Below are 26714 nucleotides of genomic sequence, written 5' to 3'. Positions count from 1 at the left end.
GGAATACTTTCAAGAGAATAAATACTAGTGTGTATCAGTGAATGAGAACATTTAGCTCTAAATTAAACTTGAAATGGAATGTTTTTCAGCATGATAGCTTCATGGCAGTAGTTCTGTTAATTGTGACCAGATAATGAAGAAAATAATTAAGAATTTTTAAAATAAATAAATAAATAAATAAATGCTAATGGCACAGTTGATTTACCAAGAATTATCTTCAACTCCACTGAGTAAAGAAATGTTTAATTTCTCTCTAGTCTTGCTGGAAATACCTCTAGGGTAAGTTAAGATACTAGCATTTTGTGGTTGGCTCTGGAAACCACATATTGTTCTTCTGTAGTGACCTTTTATCATGATAATATATTAAAAATTAAAACACATTGTTTCAAAATGTTCAAATTTTCAGTTCCTATCATTTTTATTAATAATGGAATAAAAAGCTCCCACATTGTTTTATTTTGATGTATTTTACATACTTACTGACTGTATTTCTGACTCTCTGACTACTTTTTTACTATTCAATCCGTGACTTACATTCTCCTCACCCCTACAAGCACTCTTGAGAGCTTCCACATGACGCAGCTGCTGGGTGGGACAGACGTACTCTATTTCTAGTAACATGCTGCAAATAAAAATGATTATTTGTTCATTAACTTTTAAACCCTATTTTGTAAAATTTACCTTCTCCACACCTTCTGAAGGCTTTGGATCTTACACAACTTCTCCAATAAATCAGTCTTAGTACCTCTTACAAAAATCACTGAAGCACAGCCCTCCAGTTCGCAAAATTATCGGTTTCATTCAGACTGGTGTGGTTTTGTTTGTTGTTTTTTTTTTTTAATAAAACACATTACTACAGTAGTGTTAGAATATATATAAAAAAAATAGTAGGCACATTATATTATCAAAGTTTGTCTTCACAGCATAAGATACTAAATCCATATTGACCTTAGCTATTCAATACTAAAGATCCCAGCTTTCACAATATTGGGTGCCAAAAACAGCCACTAAAAATTCAAATTTCTCAGCTGCAGGTAATAAAATCCAATATATGCAGAAGATGCAGTACTATATATTTTACATTACTGTTTTCTGTCAGGTTAAGCATTCTTAAACTAAGCTGCATATGAGCATGAATATTGTTACAAGCATTTTTCAGTATGTTCAGCGTAACAGAATATACATGCTCTTTGCAGATAAGCAATACCTATCTGTACTGATATGAATGCCACCACAAAGCTTAGATGCTTTGAATATGACCATCTCTGTGCAGCAGGTTACCTTAGTGAAGAAACAAACCCCTGCTATGCATAAGGCAATCAACCATTTGCTATAGGCAAGGAATTACTGTTATTGCAGCACTTTCACAACTGAGTGTTTCCAAGGCAAAACATGCTCCTTTAGAGCCAGCATGTGTTGACAGAAATTAAAGTTGCTGTCTAGTGTAGAAGGTCAGTCAGCTCCAGTTGTTCAGATGTTGGTCTGGGTCTGAGGCCAATGGCAGCATATGCCAGTGATTTAATGTAGAAAGGTAAAAATTCTTCAGGGGCAATATGCACTGCCACAAAAATTACACAAATTCCCTCTAGATCTCTGATGTTTCAGGGAAATCTCAATGAGGACAAACTCTGTTCAACACAACTTAACACTGAGGCCAGGAAATTCCATGCAGTTGCATACTTTCCTACCACTCTATTTGCTACAAACTCATATTAGAATCATAGAATCATAGAATAGTTAGGGTTGGAAAGGACCTCAAGATCATCTAGTTCCAACCCCCCTGCCATGGACAGGGACACCTCACACTAAACCATCCCACACAAGGCTTCATCCAGCCTGGCCTTGAACACTGCCAGGGATGGAGCACTCACAACCTCCCTGGGCAACCGATTCCAGTGTCTCACCACCCTAACAGGAAAGAATTTCCTCCTTATATCCAATCTAAACATCCCCTGTTTAAGTTTTAACCCGTTACCCCTTGTCCTGTCACTACAGTCCCTGACGAAGAGTCCCTCCCCAGTATCCCTATAGGCCCCCTTCAGATACTGGAAGGCTGCTATTAGGTCCCCACGCAGCCTTCTCTTCTCCAGGATGAACAGCCCCAACTTCCTCAGCCTGTCTTCATACGGGAGGTGCTCCAGTCCCCTGATCATCCTCGTGGCCCTCCTCTGGACTTGTTCCAGCAGTTCCATGTCCTTTTTATGTTGAGGACACCAGAACTGCGCACAATACTCCAGGTGAGGTCTCACAAGAGCAGAGTAGAGGGGCAGGATCACCTCCTTCGACCTGTTGGTCACGCTCCTTTTGATGCAGCCCAGGATACGGTTGGCCCTCTGGGCTGCAAGCGCACACTGCCGGCTCATGTTCATTTTCTCATCGACCAGCACCCCCAAGTCTGGTAAAGGTACTTTGTTTTTCTGTGTGGATTCTGCAAGGAAGGTAACTGCTGGCGAATGGTAAGGTGCAGGGAATAAGACTCCCATAACAAAAATGTAAAAATCCATCCCAGAAAGGGAAAATATGGCATTTGCCAGAATGTCTTAAGTTGGAATGGACTACTGGAGGTCTACTAGTCCAAATTCCCTGCTCTAGCAGGGTTACCTAGAACACATTGCTCAGGATTGTGCTCTTGAGTGCCTCCAGGGAAGGAGACTCCACAACCTCTCTTGGCAACCTCTTCCAATGCTCAGGCTCCCTTACAGTAAAGTTCTTCCTCATGTTCAGGGGTAACTTCCTGATAAACTTTTAGTTTATCCCTGTTCCTTCTTTTCCTGTCAGTAGCCCTTTACTGGATTTGTTCCAGGAGCTCCATGTCTTCCTTATACTGAGGAGCCCAGAACTGGACACAGTGTTCCAAGTGAAGCCTCATCAGGGATGAGAAGAGAGAGAGGATTATGTTCCTTGACCTGCAGACAATGGTCTTCTACTGCAGCCCAGGTTACCATTGGCCTTCTTGGCCACAAGAGCACATCGCTGTTTCATGGGCAGCTTGCTGCCTGCCAGGACTCCAGGTCCCTCTCTGCAGAGCTGCCTTCCAGCAGGTTAGCCCACAGAATGCTCTTTCCTATTTCTCAATTTTAGTTTACAATGCGGAAGAGAAAGCTATTTGCAGAGGAACTGAAAAAAAATACCAAGAATAATTACAAAATCAGATATAATTTTGCGAAAAGCTCACTTTGTAATATGAAAGAGAAAGCTGTAGGACTACTTGGTAACAGTATGTAAGCTCTTACTGGGAACTGGACTCTGATAACAGTTCTTCAGTCCTGTAGACAAAGACAGAACGGCACGTTATGGGTGGTACCTGAAGCTAGGCATATGCAAGGTTGGAAGCAAGATGCTTGCTTTTGGCAATAAGGATAATTAACCACTGGAACAGACTACAAAAGAATCTGAAGGTCTGGCGAACATTAAATCAGGGGTACATGTAACTTTTTTCCTGAAAAAAATATGTTCTTCTGCAGATGAAGAATTTTTATGGTTTATGTCACCCAGGTCACAGTTGATGATTAGGGTCTTGTTTCTAATTATGAATTTCAGATCTGTTGCCTGAATTTATCAAATCATGATATCCTAACAAAAGTGTACATCAGATTGGCACCAGAAATGCATAAAGAATACAAGGGGTTTGGTTTGTGAAAATCAGTCATAATTCTAGGATGAGAATATTTGTCCATATTGTTATCAATTGATGTTCTGCTTTATATAACAGGTTCTTACTAAGACCAAGAAAAAATGAGCAAGTAAGCTGTATAAAGACTTCTAAATAAGGCAAAAAATGCTCTTGCTTTATAAGCCTTACTTTGCACAAACAGGAAGCTGTTATTATCATTCCTAAGTAGTAAAAGTTTCTGAAACAATATGCAAATTTGGAACAAACAGGAGCTGCTAACTCTTCAAAAAAATTTCATATCAAACAAGTCATCTTTCTTTCCAGTCTTCCGATAAATGTATTAAAATCTTTTTTTTTTTTTTTTTTTTTTTTTTTAAAGGATAGATTCTCTTTGGTTGTAAACATGGTGATTAGTGTCTAAAATTTGACAATGGCTTGAGGTTCTCCCAGCATAAAAACATTTAAAATGAGGATAAACCCCAAATATAAATAAAACTTATTAATTCATCTCCCAAGTCTATGTAGATTTGCAGGGCTTTATTGCTACTTACTGTACACAGAAAAATTAACATTTTTAAGAACTTCATCAAGCCCAACGGGATTGTGCTGGATTCCTTTCAAACGCAGCAGCTGAAGCAAACACGCTACCCATGTTTTCTATTACCACATGGCTACCCGGGGGGCAGTGAGCTAATTCTAAATATTTATTGTGGAAACCTTTATATCAGTTTCTAAGAAACCAAGATGTCTCTTGATAGTTGCCCTCTGCAGAAGAGTTGAAACCCTCAGCTTTAGAAACTCTCCTTGTAAATAGTGCCAAATTTTGGAATCCCTCACCTTCAGTGCTAAATACAAGATCTGCTACTTAGAAGTTTCTTTCCACAGCCATGAAGATAGAAATAAGAACTGGTAGAATGATGTCCTCTCATATAGTCAGTCTTTATATCTAGGTTCCATATTCTAAAACTAGAAATCCTGTTGTTACCCTGGCCTGTACCTAATGATTTACATCTGATTACAGCACAAATCAAAGGCAGATCTCCAATCTTAATATGAAGAAAATAGGAGTTGGAGAATTCCATGTCAACTTTGAAATTTTCTAAAACACTAAAGCCATTCATTTTTTCAACTGCGGTAATAGATTCAGGTTCTTTGTCTTAATCATACCTGCCTTTGTTAGTTTAGCTAGGTATGATGTGGATGTATTTACATGCTCTAAACCTTTACCTCTGAAACTGCTTTCTGATGAGACAAGCATCCATTCCTCTATCATCTTTTCTTTCTTCTTTTAAATTCCCATCTAGGTTTCAAACATCCTTATAAACCTGTGAACAGTCTGGCTCCAGTGCTCTAGTCTAATGCTGTTTTATGTTTACCTCTTTAATACACTTAAAAGTCTGTTCATTTAAATACTGTACTGAGAACCATGTCTCAGGGATTCACATGAATGGCGCAAGCATCCTCCTGGTCTGCTATGACTTCTGAGGTTATGAAGACAAACATTTTCCATACCAGCTAAATTTTTGGCCTCAGTTCTAAATTTGTGAGTCTATCATTCAGCTAATTCATGATATAAACATATAATTTGTTTGAAATTAAATTCATTGAATATGAATGTTATAATCCATAAAGCCCTTATATGGAAGTCAGTTTCTTCTATCTACTTCGTACATGGGCTACATATGATCTACAGAAGTTATTTTCCTTCGTTTTTTTTATTCCAGTCTATTTTTTGTAAGATCTTTTTTAAACATCAGTCATAGCTGAACAAAAGAGCAATACACAGGAATATTGGGAATGACATCACAGTGGTAGATAGCACTTGTTCTAACATCTTCCAGGAGGCAGTATCAAAAGGACATTTTAGTATCCCTTAAATAGATCTAAGATGGCCATAAATGTTAAACTACAGTTTTGACCACAGTAACAGAAAATGCTAATGGTAATTTTTCATGCTTTGACATTTATTCTTTAAATATATTTCACTCTTCAGAAGCTTCCACAGGAAAACTGCTGTTGGCAGGGAGGGGGGAGGGTGGTGGTGGTGGTAGTGGTGTGTGGTGTGTGTTTTTGGTTTTGTTTGCTTGTTTAAATTTTCCAAGGTGGAATGTTATACTTCGTTCTATCAAAATTGACCATTTTTTCAAGGTAGATAAAACAAGAATTATGTTTATTTCTCCAGAGAGTGGAAGATGAGTAAATACGGATGTTTATGGTCTTAAATTATATGTATAAGCACTGTTTGCAGTTTGTGAAACTGATATGCAGCCCTGTTTCCTGTAGAAATCCCTCATATTATATGACTTACAGGAGGAAGAGTAATGAGCAATTCCAATGATACAGCTACTAGAAGAATATTCAAGTTGCAAAGTGGTGGTTTTTAAATAGAAATTATTTAAATTAATTAATTCCTTAAAAAAAACCCAAACTAATTTATTTGGTTAAACAAGACAGAAACTAATTAAAAAGGGTCCGTAAATAATGAATGAAGAGTAAAAGATTTTCTCTCTTTTTAAATGTGCTCCCTTATAATACTGCTGAAACTAAATTATCTTTTTGTTTATATTTGCACAATGTTGGAAGATATACCGCTATACTATTGCTAATATTTTTTCTTACAGCACAACAAAGATATATATAAACCTTTAAAATACTTATTTTCCACACATGGAACACACTCTCTGATACTGATATTTTAAAGATTTTTTTTTTCCCCCATAAAGACTAAAGCGTGAATATCAGAAATGGCACCAAACTAATCTTTACTTGATACAACACACAGTCCCAAGAGAAAGAAAAGAAAAAAAAAAATCAGTCTTCAGTACTTGACATTCTGTTCGCTGAGTTCAAGCTCAAAAGTTGCAACTGAAAGAAGAGCTAAAGGAGCTGAACTCAGCTATATGAAAAATGAGGACCACAGTACTACCAAGAACTTCCAAAATCTCATCTGAAGACACCTGTTACCATGACACAGGAACCCTAAGAATAAAGCATGTATAAGACCCATGTCCTGTTTCTTGTAATCATAAGACATCCCTTTATTTTCCTTTAATATCTCAGATAATGCACAAAACTTCTCATTTCAACACATGTAGCAGCAGTCCTGCTAACTAGAGTCTCTTTAAATGCAGAACAGTAACTCAGGGCACTCAGTCTCAGAGCATAGTGAGAAATAAGAGCATTTGATGGCATAATTAAAAAGCTATGTCAACTTTTAAGTATAAATGGGTCAAAGTAAAGTTGGCATTCTTTGTTCTTGAGTGCTCAACTTTGTAATATTAATGATATTTTTATGTACACATAAAAAATGACAAATGACACTCCTGCAGATCTGTATAAATGCTCTCCTAGAATATATCCTACTTCTGTTTCGGTGTCTATTGTAAACTACAGTGCCCTCACTTCAGTCAGCTAAAAAAGACAACTGAGGATTACTGTTAAAAAATAACTAAATACACAGTTTATAAACATCATTTGAAATTAATTATATTTACATGCTACTTCCTGTATGTTTTTTTGGGAATTAAGTCCTGCTGTCAGCATTTCAAAGAAGGGGTGCAAAAATGAATACAGTCAAGGAAAAGTGGATTCTGTTTTCATACAGAATATTATCTAAAGTTGAGCTTTTCTTTCAGTACCTTATCTACAGCTTCAAAAACCTCTGAATACAGAATGAAACCATATGCTTGGTTTCCTCCAAATACAGAGGATCATATATCTCTCTACATGGGATTTTGTACAAACTTAAAACTACAGAATTCCACAGTATTAGTCAGATCTTCACATCGTATTTTCCTGCACTGTTTCTAATAATTAGATTTTAATATTTAGGTCACATAATTCTAAAGAAATAATAGTTGTCCTAATATAAGTTCTCACTTCGTGGCCTGAAAACTTGCATCTCTTTTTCTGGCCCTTCTATCTGCTTCACTAGAAGTGGGTGTAATTTTTGCAAATCATGTTAGTATACTGAATAGTTTTTAAGTTAATATACTTATCAGCTACAAAGTATTCAACTTATAAAAAATAATCATAAGGACTTCTGGTTTTAATTCTATTTTAGAGGGTTTATATTTGAAATTCATACTCTTCATTGTGGTGCCGCTGCAAGCTTGGCTAAACTGTCTAACTAGCAACATCATTGTTTTTTCTCTTTATCCACAGCAAATTGCCTTCCCTGCAGTTTGTCCTTTCCCTTGCCTATGTGGGAGATGGGAAAAACAGAAGCAATATCTCAGTCAAGGCTACACATCATGTCCAAACTTTCTGTGCTGTATCTATTGCTTTAAAACATTGGAGATACTAAACAGCACTGTACTTTGTAAGTGCAGACCTCAGCAGAAACCCAATTTAGTTAAATTGCTACCCTACTGTGCAGACATTTAAAAAAAAAAGAGTGGCCATCAATAAACATGTTATTTAAATTCAATTTAACATTCTTTTAGAGTCAAAGACATAATCGATGCATTCTGTGTGCTAACTAAACAGAGATACAAGGGGCCAAAGTATTTATTAACTGTAAGAACAGTTCATTGACAGGTTTAGTCTAAAGTGCTGTAGATTATAGCATTGGTCTCAGCAAAAGAACCACACAAAAACCTAATAGTTTAGTTGGCCAAAACAAGCTTGCAGTGGAGTCTGAGGTAGTATTCTAGAGGAGCACACCCACTTCTGCAAATCTTGGAAAAAAACCCAACCCTACTAACAAATGTTTTAGCTGTTATTTGCCATGTTTTAATAGCCTTCAGAACATTCAGGACAAAAAAATAAAACAAGATGTATATTCACGCTCAATTCCTACATCCTAAAATTCTATCCTTTTTAAAATGATTAATTGCTGAGATGATTTAATGTTTAACTTGCTGGAAAGTAAGAATGCATTAAATTCACTAATTCCTAACAGTTTTTCATATATTCAGGCATTTGAAAACATACTTTTAAAAACTCAAGATGTATTAAAGTAATCCTACTATCTTTAAGGAAATGGCAATAGCCAGTATTACAATTCTAATATACTTTAAATTTAACATACAAAACCACCAGTTTGGTAAATTAGCATCCTTCATCCTCACTAATCCTAACTGGAAAAGAGGCCCCTACTCAAGCCAATGCATCTTTCCTGTACCATAATTAGTTTTCTTTCTGAATGTCATTCCTAAACCAGTGACAAAACTAGAACTTGGCTTAAACTCTAGGGAGTAACTGTCTTTCAGTTTTCCAGACTGATTTAATATCCCAAATACTGATGTCTGTAATCTGTGATTTGCCCAGGTAAACTGAATCAGTATTTCCTCAATTCTCTAACTTCTCCTCAGATTTATATGCACACATGAATTCTCATGAAGGTTTTCTTCATTAGTTTTATTCTTCATTAATCTTTTTCCTCTTGACACAGTAACACAGACCACCACCTCCAGTCTGAATTCCAGATTCTTAAAAAATTTTATTTGGTGGAAAAATCAGGGAATATATGCACTATTACTACAGAATTACTGTGATTATTTCGCACAAATCTAGAATCACTGGTAGGACTATATAGCAAAAGGGGAAGAAGAGGGGGATTTTAATCTAAAGTTCCAAAAGTCAAAATATCTGTAGTCTTTGTCTTACTAGTGTCCTGGGTTCCGCAGTAGCAGTCATTTTTTCTCCTTCTTAGTAGCTGGTACAGCGCTGTGTTTTCAACTTTTGGCCTGGGAACAGCACTGGTAACACCAAGGTTTTTAGTTGTTGCTCAGTAATGTTTAGTCTGACCAAGGACTTTCTGAGTCTCATGCTCTGCCAGGGATGAGGGGAAGCCAGGAGGAAGCAGAGACAGGGCACCTGACCTGAACTAGCCAAAGAGGTATTCCATACCACAGCACATCATGCCTGGAATGTAACCCGGAAGGGCACTCATTGCTCTTTCAGGCTTGGTCAGTGAGTGGTATCATATTCTCTTTCCTTGTTATTTCCCTTATCATTATTATTATTAGTGGTAGCAGTAGTGATTTGTGTTATACCTTAGTTACTGGACTGTTCTTATCTCAACCCATGGGAGTTACATTCTTTCCCTTCAGGAACAGAAGAGAAGGCGGGGAGACAGGGCCGAAGGGGGGTGGGGGGGAAGTGGACTGTGTGGCTAACTTGACAACAGGGATTAAACCATGACAATTAGGAAGCTACCTTGAGGCTGACTCCAATGGATAGGTACTGTGTAAAAGCAATAAATGTAGTGATTCATAAATACCTCTAAGAAAAGCTTCTAACATTACCTGAACAGAGTGGTATGAGCTGATTCATCATTAGAATATATTTTCCTGAATCTAACACAGGATTTTGCGAGAAAACGAGGCTAACAGTATAGATATTCTAGAACACTGCACCAGAACTTGTATAAGGAAATTTTAGGAGCACACTGAACCCCCAGGTTTAGACAGTCTTCTCAGAAAGACAGTAATGCTAGTGGTATTTTAAGCAATTTAAGCTCTCTGTTAATGTATTTAAACCTTGTTCACATGCTTAATTTTAAAAGTCTAGTGCTTTTCATGTTATTTTAAATGTGGTGGAAAATTATACCATAGGTCACAGTGCTTCCTTAAGTGAGTTCTCTCACTCTTATGTTCCTGTCAGTTTGTGATGTGGTATGAATTAAGCCTTTATACCTCTTCAGCACAGTAGGCTGTAAATTAATAGGTGCAAAGAAAGCAATAGTGTTCTGTGAATTAAGCATCAATTTACTGCTTCTCTACTTCTCACTTCATACACCATTCACATGCTGGTGTTAACTGTTTTGTGGTCTCTGCGTCTTTACAGCTAACACAGGCAAGAAACTATATTAGTTTAGTCACTACTATTCGCATGAAGTACATTCACCATCCTATTTATTACAGGGTCAAAATCCTTGCAAAAGCTTCCACATAGTTTTATGCACACCGATGCCAATATGTATATATTATTTAGCATGAAGATAATACAAAAGATAATCAATGAATTCCAGGTATGCTTTCTTTAAATGCAAGCCTAAGAACTTTTGCAAGATTTCTGTGTGAGATATTGCCATAAACTGAACATATTTATTACCTAAGTCTTAACTAGATTTGCCTTTGCATCAGGACTCTCCCAACCTTTTTGTTGCTGTAGTTTTTATTCAGATTATTTCCGTCACCTGCATCTCTGAATATAAGATTAACATATAATCCAAAGGAAAGCTGTGGTCCAAAATGAAGTATGGGAAAGTGTTTTGTTACATTTCTGCCTGAAGCTCTAAGAAGAATTATATATATTTTAGCATTTGCTATCATTATATGAACTAGTATCTTGGTAAAAAAACACAGGATACTGATACACCTACCAAGTATTTACTGGGAACGAAGAGGGCAGGTCCGGCTTCACTGCTGTCCTACACAGAAAAGGTCAATGTACCAAAACAGTCCTGTTTTGGGGGAAGAGGGAAGGAGAAGTGATACGACTGCTGGATCATTAGTGACAGTGGTATTCTCTGGGGCCTTAGGATAGTTTTATTCACTCTGTGCCAGTGGGAGGCCTGGCTCTAGTACACTTCCTAGGATCCTTTGGGATATCACTCTGCCAAGGCTATTCTAACCCGGAGCAGCAAATTCCCCAGCTGCTACTCTGAAGTTCAAGTCTCCTGGCTCCTCCAACCCAACCTGAAGCTGCTTCCAAAATATTACCAGCTCTTTAAAATCTGTCATACTATCCCTCAACATACCCAAAGAAACATTACATTACACATTACATTTCAGCTTATTTTTGAAACCACTACTTGTACACTTTGTCCTTTCCTTCATGACGGTCATTTTATCAACAAGAATCTCAAGGGGCCTCACTGCAACCAGCAGAGCTCATCTGCTTATATAGTTATATTATTTGATATAGAATAACAGAATCATAAAATAGCTAGGGTTGGAAAGGAATTAAGATCATCTAGTTCCTACAACCTGCCATGGGCAGGGACACCTTACACTAAACCATGCCACCCAAGGCTCTTTCCAACCTGTCCTTGAACACTGCCAGGGATGAAGCATTCACAACTTTCCTGGGCAACCCATTCCAGTGCCTCACCACCCTTACAGTAAAGAACTTCTTCCTTATATCCAATCTACACTTCCCCTGTATATTTGAACCTGTTACCCCTTGTCCTATCACTACAGTCCCTGATGAAGAGTTGCGCTTGGTTCAGCAGTAGCAGTCATTTTTCTCCTTCTTAGTAGCTGGTGCAGTGCTGTGTTTTTCACTTTCAGCCTGGGAACAAGCACTGATAACACCGACGTTTTTAGTTGCTGCTCAGTAATGTTTAGTCTGACCAAGGACTTTCTGAGTCTCATGCTCTGCCAGGAAGGACAGGAAGCCGGGAGGAAGCAGAGACAGGACACCTGACCCAAACTAGCCAAAGAGGTATTCCATACCACAGCACGTCATGCCCAGGATGTAAAACTGGGGACAGTTACCCGGAAGGGCTAGATCACTGCTCGCGTCGGGCTGGGTCGGGGCAAGGTATGGGTCAGCAGTTGGTGACGTGTTGCATTCTCTTCGCCTGTTATTCCACTTATCATTATTATTATTGGTGGTAGCAGCAGTGGTTTGTGTTATACCTTAGTTATTTGACTGTTCTCATCTCAGCCTGTGGGAGCTACATTCTTTCGATTCTCCTCCCCATTCCCCTGGGAGCGGAGGGACGAAAGTGGGGGAGTGAGTGAATGAACTGCGTTTTTTTTTCTGGGTTGCTGACTGGGCTTAATCCACAACAAGAGTCCATCCCCAGCATCCCTATAGGCCCCCTTCAGATACTGGAAGGCTGCTATAAGGCCTCCATGCAGCCTCCTCTTCTCCAGGATGAACAGCCCCAACTTCCTCAGCCTGTTGTCATACGGGAGGTGCTCCAGTCCCCTGATCATCCTCGTGGCCCTCCTCTGGACTTGTTCCAGCAGTTCCATGTCCTTTTTATGTTGAGGACACCAGAACTGCACACAATACTCCAGGTGAGGTCTCACAAGAGCAGAGTAGAGGGGCAGGATCACCTCCTTCGACCTGCTGGTCATGCTCCTCTTGATGTAGCCCAGGACGCAGTTGGCTTTCTGGGCTGCGAGCGCACACTGTAGCTGACTCATCTTCATTTCCTCATGGACCAACACCCCCAAGTTCATCTCCACTGGGCTGCTCAGAATGTCTTCTCTGTCCAACTTGCAGCTGTGCCTGGGATTGCTCTGACCCAGGTGTAGGACCTTGCACTTGTCATGGTTGAACTTCCTAAGGTTGGCATCAGCCCACCTTACAAGTGTGTCAAGGTCCCTCTGGATGGCATCCCTTCCCTCCAGCATATCAACCCAACCACACAGCTTGGTGTCATCGGCAAACTTGCTGAGGGCGCACTCAATCCCACTGTCCATGTCAGAGACGAAGATGTTAAACAAGACCGGTCCCAACACCTCAGCCTTCTCCAAATCCAGGGTAGCCAGATCTCCCAAGAGCTTCCAGAGGGGGCCCATCTTGCCCCCAGTCTGTTTTTTATTCGCTACATACCTATAGAATCCCTTCCTGTTATCCTTAACATCCCTGGCTAGGTTTAATTCTAACTGGGCCTTAGCCTTCCTAACCTGGTCCCTAGCTTCCCAGACAACATCCCTGTATTCTTCCCAGGCCACCTGTCCTTGCTTCTACCTTTTATAAGCCTTTTTTTTCCCTTGAAGTTTCCTCAGCGGCTCCTTATCCATCCATGGAGGTCTCCTGGCCTTCCTGCTGCACTTCTTTCTGGTTGGGATGCAACACTCCTGAGCTTGTAGCAGGTGATCCTTGAACACCATCCAACAGTCTCAGGCCCCCCTGCCCTCTAGAGCTATATCCCATGGAACCTTGCTAAGCAGGTTCCTGAAGAGGCCAAAGTCTGCTCTATTGAAATCCAGGGCAGTGAGCTTGCTGCATGCTTTTCTCACTGTCCTGAGGATCTCGAACTTGACCATCTCATGATCGCTGCAACCAAGGCTGCCCTGGAGCGCTACATTTCCAACCAATATGCACTTAAATAATAAAACAAACAAATTCATATGTGTTCTTCTGTATCAAAACAATTCTAAAAAAAAAAAAAAAAAAGAAAAAAAAAGCCTTAGGATGCTGAAAGGAGAAGGAACACAATGTCCAGGGTAGGGGAGGAAATGTAACCCTGTCTTAAAATACCAGTTTCTTTGCAGCTATAGATGTACCTGTCTCATCTACATTGGTTTTTTTTCATTCTATGGACTCCAGAGGTACTAAACAGTGTTAACTGTATTCTCCCAAATTTGCTCACAATTTACTTACAACTATGGATAATTAATTTTTTTGAAGCAGGCATTTGAATGCCTGCAGAAAATCCATTTTGGAACATGAAGATTTTGACAAATATAGCAAACTACAAGATACATCACTGATGAGATCAGCTTATTAATTCTTATTATGGGAAAGCTGTAGGAGTGAAGAAGCTGTTTATCTGCACATGTTTGGGTATAGCAACTGCTATGCCAAAGAACTGGATATAGATATTGAATTAAAACATGCTATTTCCCACTCAGAGAATTTTAAAAGACTGTGGAAAGCACTACTTTAAGAGCCAGAATACACCAGTTGCCTGTACAACATGTTTAGCATGCATAGCTGGCATTCAATTTTCACTGTGACTATTTTCCTCCTAAATTCCCTAATATGTCAGTGGTATAATCCTTTCTGAGACTATACTTAACAGCTCTGACACCAGTGAAACATTCACTCCAAGATTACAGAACTCCACAGGCACTCAAGTTCAGCACGCTGTTGGTGAACTTTTTCTACGCCATTTTGAAAAACAATGCGGGGTTGGGCATATGTTCTTCAACCCTTAATCTGATAGAAACCAAGGGGAGAAGGACAAGAAGACCTATGACAATGTGTTAGTGTTTGTCTGGGATAAATTTTACTGGATTTTAAGCTTAAACCATTGAATATGGCAGGAAAGGCTGAGAGAGAATGCAAAAACAGGACATATGGGAGAGGAAGTGAACAGAAAGGGAAAAGGAAGGGGAAGGAAAACGGGAAGGGAGCAGGTGTTGCTAACATAAAACAGCTAGGAGTAAACAGGACATACAAGCATCAGCACCAAATGCAGCAACTGACAGGACTCAGAAGGTAGGAAACAATAGGTTCCTCTGAGACTTTTAAAGAGACATGGCATTTGCCATATTACTTATTTTAGGGATTCTTCTATCATTTATTCAGTTTGCAGTATGCAAAAAACCCTGCGAAAGTATGTAAGACTGTATTTTTCAGTTTTACAAAGCTCTTCATACAGGCTTTTCTTACTCACCTTAAATGTATCTCTTTCCAGTGAGGGATTTGGAACTACATAATGTTCTATGGCAGCAAATTTAAAAACTTGTGTCGCTATGTATATAGATTGGGTTCAAGTGCTGAACAGCATTAATGCTGATTTTTAAATCTGATAGACTATGGGATTTTTACACAGTAACTGGAAACTTTGCAACATGAAAGTCAATAGAATTCAAGGGTAACTGTGCAACTTGTTTTCCTGAAAACAAGCAAACAAAAAGAAATGTGGTTCATGGCTATCAAACACAGAAGATAATACTCATTGGACTCGTTTTCCTAACTAAAACAGAGAAAAGGAAAAAATGCAGTTAAAAGCTACAGAAAAGAGCTTCAAAACCTAGTAGAAAGCAAGAGAGCCCTTTACCAGTATCTCCAATAGAAATGTACAGCATTGTAGCATTTCACTGGTGACAAAAAAAAAAAAAATGGCTGACTGTCAGAAGGTCTCTAATGAGGCTAAAAAGAGTAACTAAGTAGAAATAAATTAATAAAAATATGATTGCATTCTCAAATGAAAAAGCTGGAATCTACCTGCCTTCCTGTTGCTGCATGGCCATGGCACACCCTTTCTTGTCTAACAGAGAAGAAAATAAAGTCTCATCTTGCCAAGGGTATGTTAGGAGCCATTCTCAGGTATGTAACAACTTTACTGAAGGTGCAACCACAAGCAATGCACCTTTTCACAGTAAACCAATAGATGGCGCTCTTTAGCTGCATAGTTATGCAATTCTGAGCTAAATGTTCAGCTCGCATGAATGGACCTACTGCCATAGGTGTCTATCTGAAAGGTAATTTAGACCACTGTATAATCTCATGCACCACTTTGCTACAGACCACTCACACGAGGGTGGTAAAATTAAGACAGATCTCTACAAACAGGACAGAAAACATGCAGATCAAAATACTACTATTCTGAATTATATCTAACTGCTTGGACTGGTCTATTTACCTATGGAAACACAAATTAGTATGATGACCCAGCTGTTATAAGAGTTACTCATTAACACAGAAATAAGAAGTGAGTTTTGGATGACTTCACGTGCTTATGTCTAATTGAATGCCAACATTATAGTAATTCATTATTGCTGCTTCCAAATCACTCTCACACCCACATATATTTTTATGGCCTTTCACTAGGATATAGAGGTGATTTATATGGAAGTCAGAGCAATCCTGAAGGTATTTTTAAGTAGTATTAGGAAATTAATCTGGACTAAAATGTAGAAAGTGTAGTTCATTCTCTTGTATTGGCAAATACTGAGAAAAAACTGAAGGATAATAATTTTAGGTTTAAATAGAATAACAGCAAGACAAATTAGTATTGTAAAGAAAAAGAGGAAAACATAAATTTTAGAACAAAGTATGTGCAATATTAAAACTCCAAGTTAAAAAAATAAGTGCAGAATTATCCTTAGCATCATAATCACCGTTCATGCATACTGTAATAGTCTAATATATTTCTTTTGTCAAATATGTTTTTAATCTTGTGACAATTATGGCAAAGCCACATTTATATAGAAAAGCCAGAGTCAGGCCTATCTACACCCACGTGAATTGCCCAGCTTTAACTAACCTGTTAATAATAAGATACTCAGGGCAAATTATAAACCAAAACCAAAAGAAACCTCAGTTTTTTCAGAAAGACTCATTAAGGAATTTTTAAAAGGATGCTTTCCTCAAGTTATATATTCCTGATTTTACTTCAAAACTATATTCATTAATCCTGGCCTTTTAAGATATTTATGAACACTACCTCTAGATGCAACTTTGATTTAATTTTCAGTACCATATTAAGGTGAAGTTTAAAGGGACATGTTTGGAAGTCTTTAAAAAGCTGTATTTTTATGCAAAAACCTCTAATTTTTTTTTAGTACTAATAATTAACAACAGATGAGCCCTTCAGACTCAAAGGATGCACCACTTGGTGAACTTCGACTCAGACTCCAGATGTAGCAAAGAGGTTATCTTTCTGTCATACTTCCAGAAGTACTGTTCTTGGCATTGCGAGCAAGAGCTCACCAACTCAAAAAAACCCATGTATTTCATCTAAACTCCTTTAGGTAATAACAAATTAATCAAATTTATTTTATATTTAGCAACTATCAATCAATATTATTCAAACTCAGAAATATTTACTTCATCTACAATCAACTAATAGTACTTTTACGTCCTACACAGATTAAAAAGCCTGTTATACGTATGGTGTCCTCAACATAAAAAGGACATGGAACTGTTGGAACAAGTCCAGAGGAGGGCCACGAGGATGATCAGGGGACTGGAGCACCTCCCGTATGAAGACAGGCTGAGAAAGTTGGGGCTGGTCAGCCTGGAGAAGAGAAGGCTGCGTGGAGACCTCATAGCAGCCTTCCAGTATCTGAAGGGGCCCTATAGGGATGTTGGGGAGGGTCCCTTCATCAGGGACTGTAGTGACAGGACAAGGGGTAATGGGTTAAAATGTAAACAGGGGAAGTTTAGACTGGATATAAGGAGGAAATTCTTTCCTGTAAGGGTGGTGAGACACTGGAATGGGTTGCCCAGGGGGGTTGTGAGTGCTCTATCCCTGGCAGTGTTCAAGGCCAGGTTGGATGAAGCCTTGTGTGGGATGGTTTAGTGTGAGGTGTCCCTGCCTATGGCAGGGGGGTTGGAACTAGATGATCTTGAGGTTCTTTCCAACCCTAACTATTCTATGATTCTATGATTCTATACCTGCTTCACATTCATTTTGCATTGACATTCATATTCATGTTCATATTTTTAAGCCTGTTGATACTTATATTGATTCAAAGCAGGGTTAAATATGTGGTCATCTATATATTTTTGCATCTATTCAAGATACAGAGCTATATAACTGCTCTTTAATTAAGAAAAAAGACTTTAAAAATCTCTAATAGATTTTACACTCTAACTGTATCATGGACATAAAAGAGTGAGGTACTGCCACTTGAATATTTTATAAATTAATTCCATTGGAGTGGACTGCATTGAAGATTGTCAAATAATCTTTTAAGAATAAGAAAAGGTAAACAAATCTCTTCTTCCTTTTCAATGCATTGGAAACAAAACAACAATCAGTTATACAACATAGAAATTAATCGAGCATCTTAAGCTTTAGAAACATGTAAGGTATATAAGTAAAATAACAGTTAATATTTTTATGCAATAAACATAAGGCATATACTAGAATCAATATAATCATATATCTCATATGGATGTTTTAGAAATAGATGATTTCTCCTCAGCAATTAGATTTCACTTGTTCTAGCACTTCCATTGCTTTACTTAAGAGTCCATCCAGATTTACTCTAATCATGCTGGAACTGCTTCTAACCTTGCAGAAATGTCTGGAGAGGGTAATCCAGACCTACTGCACCATACACTACAGTCACTAAAGAATCATTAGTCAGAAATTATTTTCTTTATTCTCACTCTCTTTCCAGCTTTGCAGCGCTTGCTTAGCTGCCTTTCAGTGCTCTTCACTAGGATTATGTGATTATTTTACAGAAAATGCTCCTTTAAGTGAAAAAACAATCATAATTACCAGACCATGCTAATGGAATGTGTGTCTTCTAATACAGAATTACTGTATAAAGCTGTTGACATGATGCTAAAGAAAAAGGAGCAATTAAAAACAAAAAAACCCCAACCAAAAACCAAATAAAAAAACCAAACACACACACACACAAAAAAACCAAACACAAAAACACACACACAAAAAGACACATTTTAAGATTATACACCTCTAGACCACTAATTTCAACTACAGAACAACTTCACATTTCAACACACAACACACAGCTGATTTTAGCGTATTACAGCATGCACTACATTTAGCATGGCTCTAATGTTGCTATGGTAACTGCTCTGCCTCAAATATAACTGAATGTGTAGCTTCATTCCAAATCATCCAATAATCCATTAAACATTTCTTATAAAACTTCTCATAGCTTATCCACACTTTTATCAGTAATCCTAATCTGATCCTGTAGTGGTATCAGTGATACCTGTACTGTTTAATATATTCATCAATGACACAGACAGTGGGATCGGATGCATCTTCAGAAAGTTTGCAAATGACAACAAGCTCCGTGGTTCAGTTGACACCCCGGAGGGACAGGATACAATCCATAGGGATTGGGACAAACTCTTGAAGTGGGCGCATGTGAACCTCACGATGTTCAACAGGCCAAATGCAAGGTCCTGCACCTGAGCTGGGACAACCTCAGTATCAGCACAGGCCAGGGGATGAAGGGACTGAGACTAGTCCTGCAGAGAAGGACTTCAGAGTGCTGGTGAATGAAAGACTGGACATGAGCCAGCAACGTGCATTTACAGCCCCAAAAGCCAACCGTATCCTGGGCTGTATCAAAAGAAGCACGACCAACACAACAAGGTAGGTGATTCTGCCCCTCTCCTCTGGTAAAACCCCACCTGGAGTACTGCATCCAGCTCTGGAGACCTTAGCAAAGGAAAGACATGGACCTCTTGGAGCAGGTCTGGAGGAGGGCCACAAAAATGATCAGAGGGATGGAAAAGAGCTGGGGTTGTTGAGCCTGGAGGTCTCCAGGGAGATCTTAACTGCAGCCTTACAGTACTTTAAAAGGGCTTATAAGAAAGATGGGGACAAACATTTTAGTAGAGCCTGCTGCAACAGGGCAAGGGGTGATAGTTTTAAACTAACAGAGGGTAGATTAGGCTAGATATAAGACAGTTTTTTTTTTTTACTATGAGGGTGGTGAGGCGATGAAACAGGTTGCCCAGATGGTAGATGGTAGATGACCCACCCATGGAAACATTCAAGGTCAAGCTGGGTGGGACTCTGAGCAACCTGATCTAGTTGACCATGCCCCTGCTCATTGAAGGGGGGTTAGACTAGATGACCTCTAAAGGTTTGCTGTAACCCAAACTCTTCTATGATTTAACAATTCTATTATCATAGGAACATGTAATAAATGCTTAGCTGTTAGTGAGCAGAGAGGCTGCCCAGAAAAGTTGTGGATGCCCCATCCTAGAAGTGTTCAAGGCCAGGCTGGATGGGACTTTGAGCAACCTGGTCTAGTGGAAGGTGTCTCTGCCCATGCATGAGGGTTGGAACTATATGATCTTTAAGGTTCCTTCCAACACAAACCATTCTATGAGTCTATGATTAGAGTTTAGCATTATTTAAAAAAAAAAAAAAAAAAAAAAAATCTCCAGCAGAAAAAACAAATCTCAGGAAATATAAGAAAAATGTTTTGGTGGAATTCTAAGAGAATAAAACTCTTATAATTTCTCTGATTTCCAACGTAATGCTGATCAATATCATGAGATCAATTAAGATCATGGTTCCATTGCTTTCTACTTACATTTTTCTACATCATCTATTACCAGAACAGATATGTCTATGTGACTATCTGTAAATTTATGCCTGTATTTGCATGTTCAAGTTCATTAACAGATTAATTTCTTGCAAAACTCCAAATACGTTGTTAGGTGCCTACTAGAGCCTCATAAACAAAATTAAACAGACAGATTTTTATGTTGTGCAGCAATACCCCTTTTCAAGATTTCAGCTTCTGGTCCTTAGAACCCTTAGTAAGAAAATATTGACACTGATGACTGTTGTGCATGTCTGCGCATGAGAGCGAAGCAAAGGGGGTACTTGCACATTGTACGTGAGACACTAAGACATGAGCACTTACTTTGACACAAAGCTGCTTCCCTGACTGCCATTACACAACTTTTGGTCATGTGGAATGTTAAGAGAATTGGACCCCCACAAGAGTAAACTTGTTATATAGATCCAGAAGTATCTTCAAAACAAAGTTTTCACATATTTGCCAAGCACGGTTGACACACATTTTGATATACAATTTTTCAGCAAATCAGATGCTACCTGGAACTTCAAAGTTATTAATAGACTGTACTGCCTAGCCTTCTACGACATTAAAATAATAGTCAGATTGCTTTACATCTCCAGAAAGGCATTCTGAAGATAATAACCATCAGTCAGCTGGGAGTAGCAAATCTGTATTTTTTTTCTAGGCAACACTTTTTAGCAATGGCATGTATGTCAAGCAAAAGAAAAACCTGCATAGGCAGCACGCAAAGAAACCGTTCTGCAACTTTCCCATAGACAGAACTATAATTTTTTACTTAGAACAGAGAACGTAGAATTAGTATGATAATCACTAAGCCCTAGTACTGCTAAGCAAACAGTTTTAACAGTTTTAATCAGCCGACATAAGATAATAATACTTGCACACATGAGTACACGTAGTAAGACTGAATTATAGCCTGTTTAGAATAAGATGGCATCTATCTGCTCTTTGTATATTCCTGTTTTACTGTGAGGCTGAATTTTGCTCACTGCTTTCATTGTTGGAGTACAATACCCCGATAAGTCATCCAAGACACAACAACAGAAAATGTTCTCATAACGAATTTAAATATGTAACATCAATAACTGTTCACTGCTAAGATACCTTAGAAATATAATTCTTGAAGATGGCAGAAAATAAGAAGGATCAAGATTTGGAAAGAAGCAGAAGCAAACTACTGTGTTTTTTTCCAGTTCTGAAGTGTAAAAGTGTCCAAATGAAAATATATAACAAAATGGTTATTGTTAGCAGGTAGAAAATATCTTAAATACCCTTTAATATTTCAAAATACTCACCAAAAAAATTAAAAACAGAACAAAGATCTTTACAAGTTCTCTGACTTACCATATTGATGGTGCTTCTGTTCCACTGATCTCTAAGAAGTCGTACCCTTCCTCTAACTGGAAGTCAGTAAAGACCAAGGCAATAGTATCTCCTGGTTCAGCCAATATGGTCCAGGTGCAATCAGCATTATTTTCATACTCGGATGGGAAGTGAGGACTTGAAATAGTTCCACTTGTCCCACGCAGTGTCCCTCCACAAGCTCCTTCAGCTGATGAACAGAATACCAATTATTACTGGAGTTGCAGTTTAAACAAGTATTTCTGCCATAGCAAACCCAGATCATCCCTTCTGTGTGTAGAATACCCACAAAACAAAATATTATCCAGATGAACAGAATAAAAGTTTTTGGCATTTAAGCTGAAGAAATTCTTGGCTTTGATTTTCTTACTTTTTTAAATTGTTGGTGATACTTTAGTGCCAGGCCAAAGAAGGATAAGGTTAGCTGAGACACCTAGTACAAGCTCATTTAGAGAACCCTCACTTTGGCTCTGTGGAAGTATGCAGAGAAGAAATCTAAGAAAAAACTTGGCACAGAATCACAGAAACACAGTCTCTCCATGATATAAGTTTAAAAATACCACCTTTTCTGAAGATTTCTCTCATTTCTCATAACTATAAAATCTGCTGAAAAAATATTCTAAACTGGGAAGCATTAATAACATCATACTAGCCATTCTCAAGTTTTTTTTTCTGAATTAGGACATTTGCAGATAGCAAATAAATTCAGAAGGTTTGCTTGCCAGATGGACCTTCCAAATTTCACACATCATCAGCTAATAACATATATTTTTAAATGGTCATTAACCAATTTTCCAAAAAAAAAAAAAAAAAAGGAGCACAGAAATTTCGTGCTAAGCCTGGAATATTGCTTAATATGCTGCTTGCTGCCAGACATAGCAGACTTCTTGTACTCTTCCTTGCCCCATAAGACTTCATTGAAAGCTTTAAAGATATGCTGATTATTATTAGTATTGGGTATTAAAACATGTAATTAAAAAATAGTCTCATCTATACAACTAATTGGCATAAAAATTAAAGATTTGCCAAGTGGTTATTGGTGTGTTGTAATGTGGCTATGAAAGCTACAGCAATAGTAATTAAAAATATTTCTGCATAGGTGAATGATCAGAAGCGTTTTGTTTTTATATTTCTTACCCATCTTTACTTACTGCTGCTATCATTAGGTATTATTTGCATACTGTAAGTGCATGTGGAGATTTAAAATTAAATACCTTGGCAAGGTCCATGACACAAGGAACTTACAGTCTAATTAGGATAATAGCTGAATAGTTAATTAACGCAACAGAGAGAGGTAGGAGTAAAGCTGCTCTTCTCAATCACAGCTGAAAGTGTGTCAGTGAAAGTGAGTTTTAAAGGAAGATTTGAAGCAAAAAGGATTCTTTTGAATCAAAAGAAGAGGAATACTGTGCTGGACATTCAAAAAAGACGACTATTAAAAGAGGAAAAATAGCTAATAAGGGACTGAAATAAAAAGAAGAATTGGAAGAAAGGCAGCAACAGAATAATTTCTTTAACATTTAAGTATTGTATGGCCCATTAATTTGATTGAAAAGAGGAGAAAGCTGCCGAAGAGATTGGAACAGGTAGTCACTTTTACTTTTCTACGTGAAAAGTAAATTTTTACTTACTAAAGAAATGTAACATAACCTAGGCTATCAAAGCCTTATTTAGTTTCATGATTTCTTAGCACACATATTTTTTAAGAGGAGGGCAGGTCTTTCCAATAAATTTAGTACCTTACTTTCTGGACCTTGATATGTTCTTTTTTAAATGAAGGAGATTTAGGAGTGAAACAGATCTACATGCCTAAAAGATTTCCTTTTGTTGTTGAAATCAGGCCACCTCTGTGATCATTTCTCCCTCAATCCCTGGCTTTTTATACAGTGCATATTAAGAGGGCGATTGTGCCTCTGAGGGATGAAAGGGGAAAGGAAGTAAAACTTAAAGAACTCATGGATAAAGCTGAGGTTCAGAGTCAAGATTCCTGGTGCATAATACATGCAAAGATTACAGTAACTTAAAAACTATTCTAAATCTGTAACAAATCAGAAAGGGGAATCAAGATTTGTTATCCAGTAACATCTCGAATGACCCTTTTTTCCTTTAAAAAATAACCAAACCCAGAATGGTATAATCTTCAAGCAATTCAGATCATCATCTAAACCAGCAACGAACAACAAATAAACTTCATACATTCTGTGCCAATGCTTCAGTACAGAAACTAACACTGAATTACTGATTTCCACTCATGCCATCATCAGTATCAGAGCTTAAACGAACCACCAAAACCTGGTGTTTTCCACCGCCTCTTTTGGGAGCATGGGAAGGAAGGTGACATGGGGATTTTCTACCTTTTGCACATTTGTCATAACAGTGTGATTTGGCTTGTTTTGTTTTGGTTTTATTTTAAAGAATCAAAATGTGAGAATATGATTTCCATTTAATATGGCATACAGGTTCTACCTGTATTCTTGAAAGCCAGCAAGCAGGCTTTTCCCACCCAGGGTAGCCAGCAGGATGTGCAAAATCCTAAATCAGCCATAACTCTTTGGTACTAGCCACTTGTTGTTATATTTTGTTACTACAACATTCTCAATGACACCATCTCCCACTGTGTTAATACTGACATTAAGTAACACACTAGTAGTAATTACAATGCTACTCAGTGTTTCTGCTGCACAGCCCTTGAATAAGCTTTGAGCTCTAAAGCTCTGAATTTCACAGCTGACAAGGAAGGTTTATGTGGTTGATTATTTCTGGCAATCACATGCAAAATCTAAATTTATATGCTGTGCATTACCAATGAAAGCCAAAGAACTCAGACTACTACAGATATCTGCCCAGAGGAATGCATAGCTTTTTAATCTATTCACAAAAACATTTTGAAGAGGTTTGCAAGAAACCAAGTTAGCTCAGAAATGGAAAGGCAACATGAGTCAAGTAAGACCCAGAAACAAACTCAGACCAGAGTCAATATTTTCTATCTGACAGATGTGGATGTCTTATGGAAAGACCATGGTACAAGCAGCTGCAAAGAATAATCTTTCCTCTAACATATTTCCCATGCTCCAGAAGGTTTAGGGACCTCCTTCATTACAGTTGGCACATAGGTTAAGGCAACCAGACTGTTGAATGCTAAAATGTAATAAAATGCCTAAGAGTAAGCACAGGAGGAAAGGAGGTGGCCATACTTCTTAGAGGGGATGAGACAAACAGTCTGGACATGCACTGAGTTTCACTAGCTGTCCCCAGAGCTAGTTGGCCTCATTGGACTGATCACCTTTCTTGGCCATGGCCCTGTGTCACGTTGTTGAGAGAGCTAGAACAGCACCTGGGAATCTGTATGTATCACTCACTGTGCTTAGAGTAATTTGATAGCAGATAGTACCTCAGGTTTCATGAATTCAAATTCTAAGTGATTTACAAATTGCATTTTAAAAAGTGCAAGTAAGTAATTCCAAACACTCATGGTTTTTTTCAAGTTGTAAGCAACTGCACAAAGTGCTGTTTGTATCAGCATAAATGACTACTTGAAGTATAAAGCTACAAACATTTGGATCTCTCAGTAGTCAGGAATTAAGTGCTTGGGATTCAGAGCAAATGCATCTTCTATAAAGTATACATGCAAACGTATATGCCTAGTACCACTTGACAAAAAACACATATACTGTAAAGATTTGTATCTTAAATAAAACACATAAACCAATCCATCAAGTTAATATATGTAAAAATAAAAAGCATCACTAAGGAATAATGGCAGTCAATGAAAAATCTTACATTTTTCTTCAAACTAGGAGGAGTCATTTCACCAAAAATATCAATATGACAATTTTGGTAGAGCTGTGTCTTACATAAATGAGATCTTGCTTCAAGTGAGGTGCAAACTCTGCTAAGCAGATATCCAAGGATGGGGTAACAACAGGAACAGTATATTAAAAATCTTCCTCATCTAAACTGGTGTGTTTTGAACGTTCTATCATTTTCTGATAGAATGTCTTGAACATTCAATCATTTTTACTAGACTTTCCTCTTCTTGCCACATAAATGCTTTCCAGAGTGCAATGTTCTGTATTCTCTGTGCCTTTATTATACAGAAACTAATAAAATGTGTATGCAAGTCTTTTTTTGTTGTCGTTGTTGCATAATAACAAAGAACAAACATTTAAAACTGATCTAGTCTTTCAAAATCAATTTAGAATCTGACTTGATCAGAATTGGCTATTCAACTTTAGTTTTTACTGAAACCTCCTTATTTGAAATATCATTTTGCTACATTACTACTGTAAAATAACTGATATAAAACACTGCTGTGACTTAAGTACAAAATTCATAGTAATAAATTTTCTGTCCTGTTATGTTATTTGTAGCCATTTCCTTACCTCTTTCATCACTAGCAACAGAATAGATGCAATTAAAAAATTGAGTGATATCTCATAAGTTGTCATCAAATGAAATATTGTCATTTTGTGTCATTTTGTAAGTCGCATAAATTAAAGAAAAATGCAGCTTTAAAGGGTTCTAAATGAGCCATGCACATACATTATTTAGCATGCCTTACTGAAAATACTACTGAAACAGTTCTTTACTCATTGAGGCTGGAGAGCAACCCAGGGAGAGAGACAGAATCATAGAATCATAGAATAGTTAGGGTTGGAAAGGACCTTTAGATCATAGTTCCAACCCACCTGCCATGGGCAGGGACACCTCACACTAAACCATCTCACCCAAGGCTCTGTCCATCCAACCTAGCCTTGAACAGCGCCAGGGATGGAGCATTCACAACTTCCCTGGGCAACCCATTCCAGTGCCTCGCTACTCTTACAATAAAGAATTTCTTCCTTATATCCAATCTAAACTTCCCCTGTTTAACCCATTACCACTTGCTCTATCACTGCAGTCCCTAATGAAGAGTCCCTCCCCAGCATCCTTATAAGCCCCCTTCAGATACTGGAGGGCTGCTATAAGGTCTCCATGCAGCCTTCTCTTCTCCAGGATGAACAGCCCCAACTTTCTCAGCCTATCTTCATACAGGAGGGGGTGCGGGT

General features: G+C 38.1%; 1 protein-coding gene across 1 annotated transcript in view; it reads right to left on the bottom strand.

Annotated features, from left to right (window-relative positions):
- Window positions 1-26714, bottom strand: part of CSMD1 (CUB and Sushi multiple domains 1) — a 1149005-nt gene that overhangs the window by 557886 nt on the left and 564405 nt on the right. Inside the window, exon 5 of the mRNA XM_065681530.1 lies at window positions 21649-21856. Within this exon, the coding sequence (XP_065537602.1) occupies window positions 21649-21856 (208 nt within the window). The remainder of the gene's footprint in view (window positions 1-21648; window positions 21857-26714) is intronic.

This window comes from Lathamus discolor, chromosome 5 (genome assembly GCF_037157495.1).
Source record: "Lathamus discolor isolate bLatDis1 chromosome 5, bLatDis1.hap1, whole genome shotgun sequence".
NCBI classification, from domain to species: Eukaryota; Metazoa; Chordata; class Aves; order Psittaciformes; family Psittacidae; genus Lathamus; species Lathamus discolor.
This window is presented reverse-complemented; position numbering and strand designations above follow the sequence as displayed.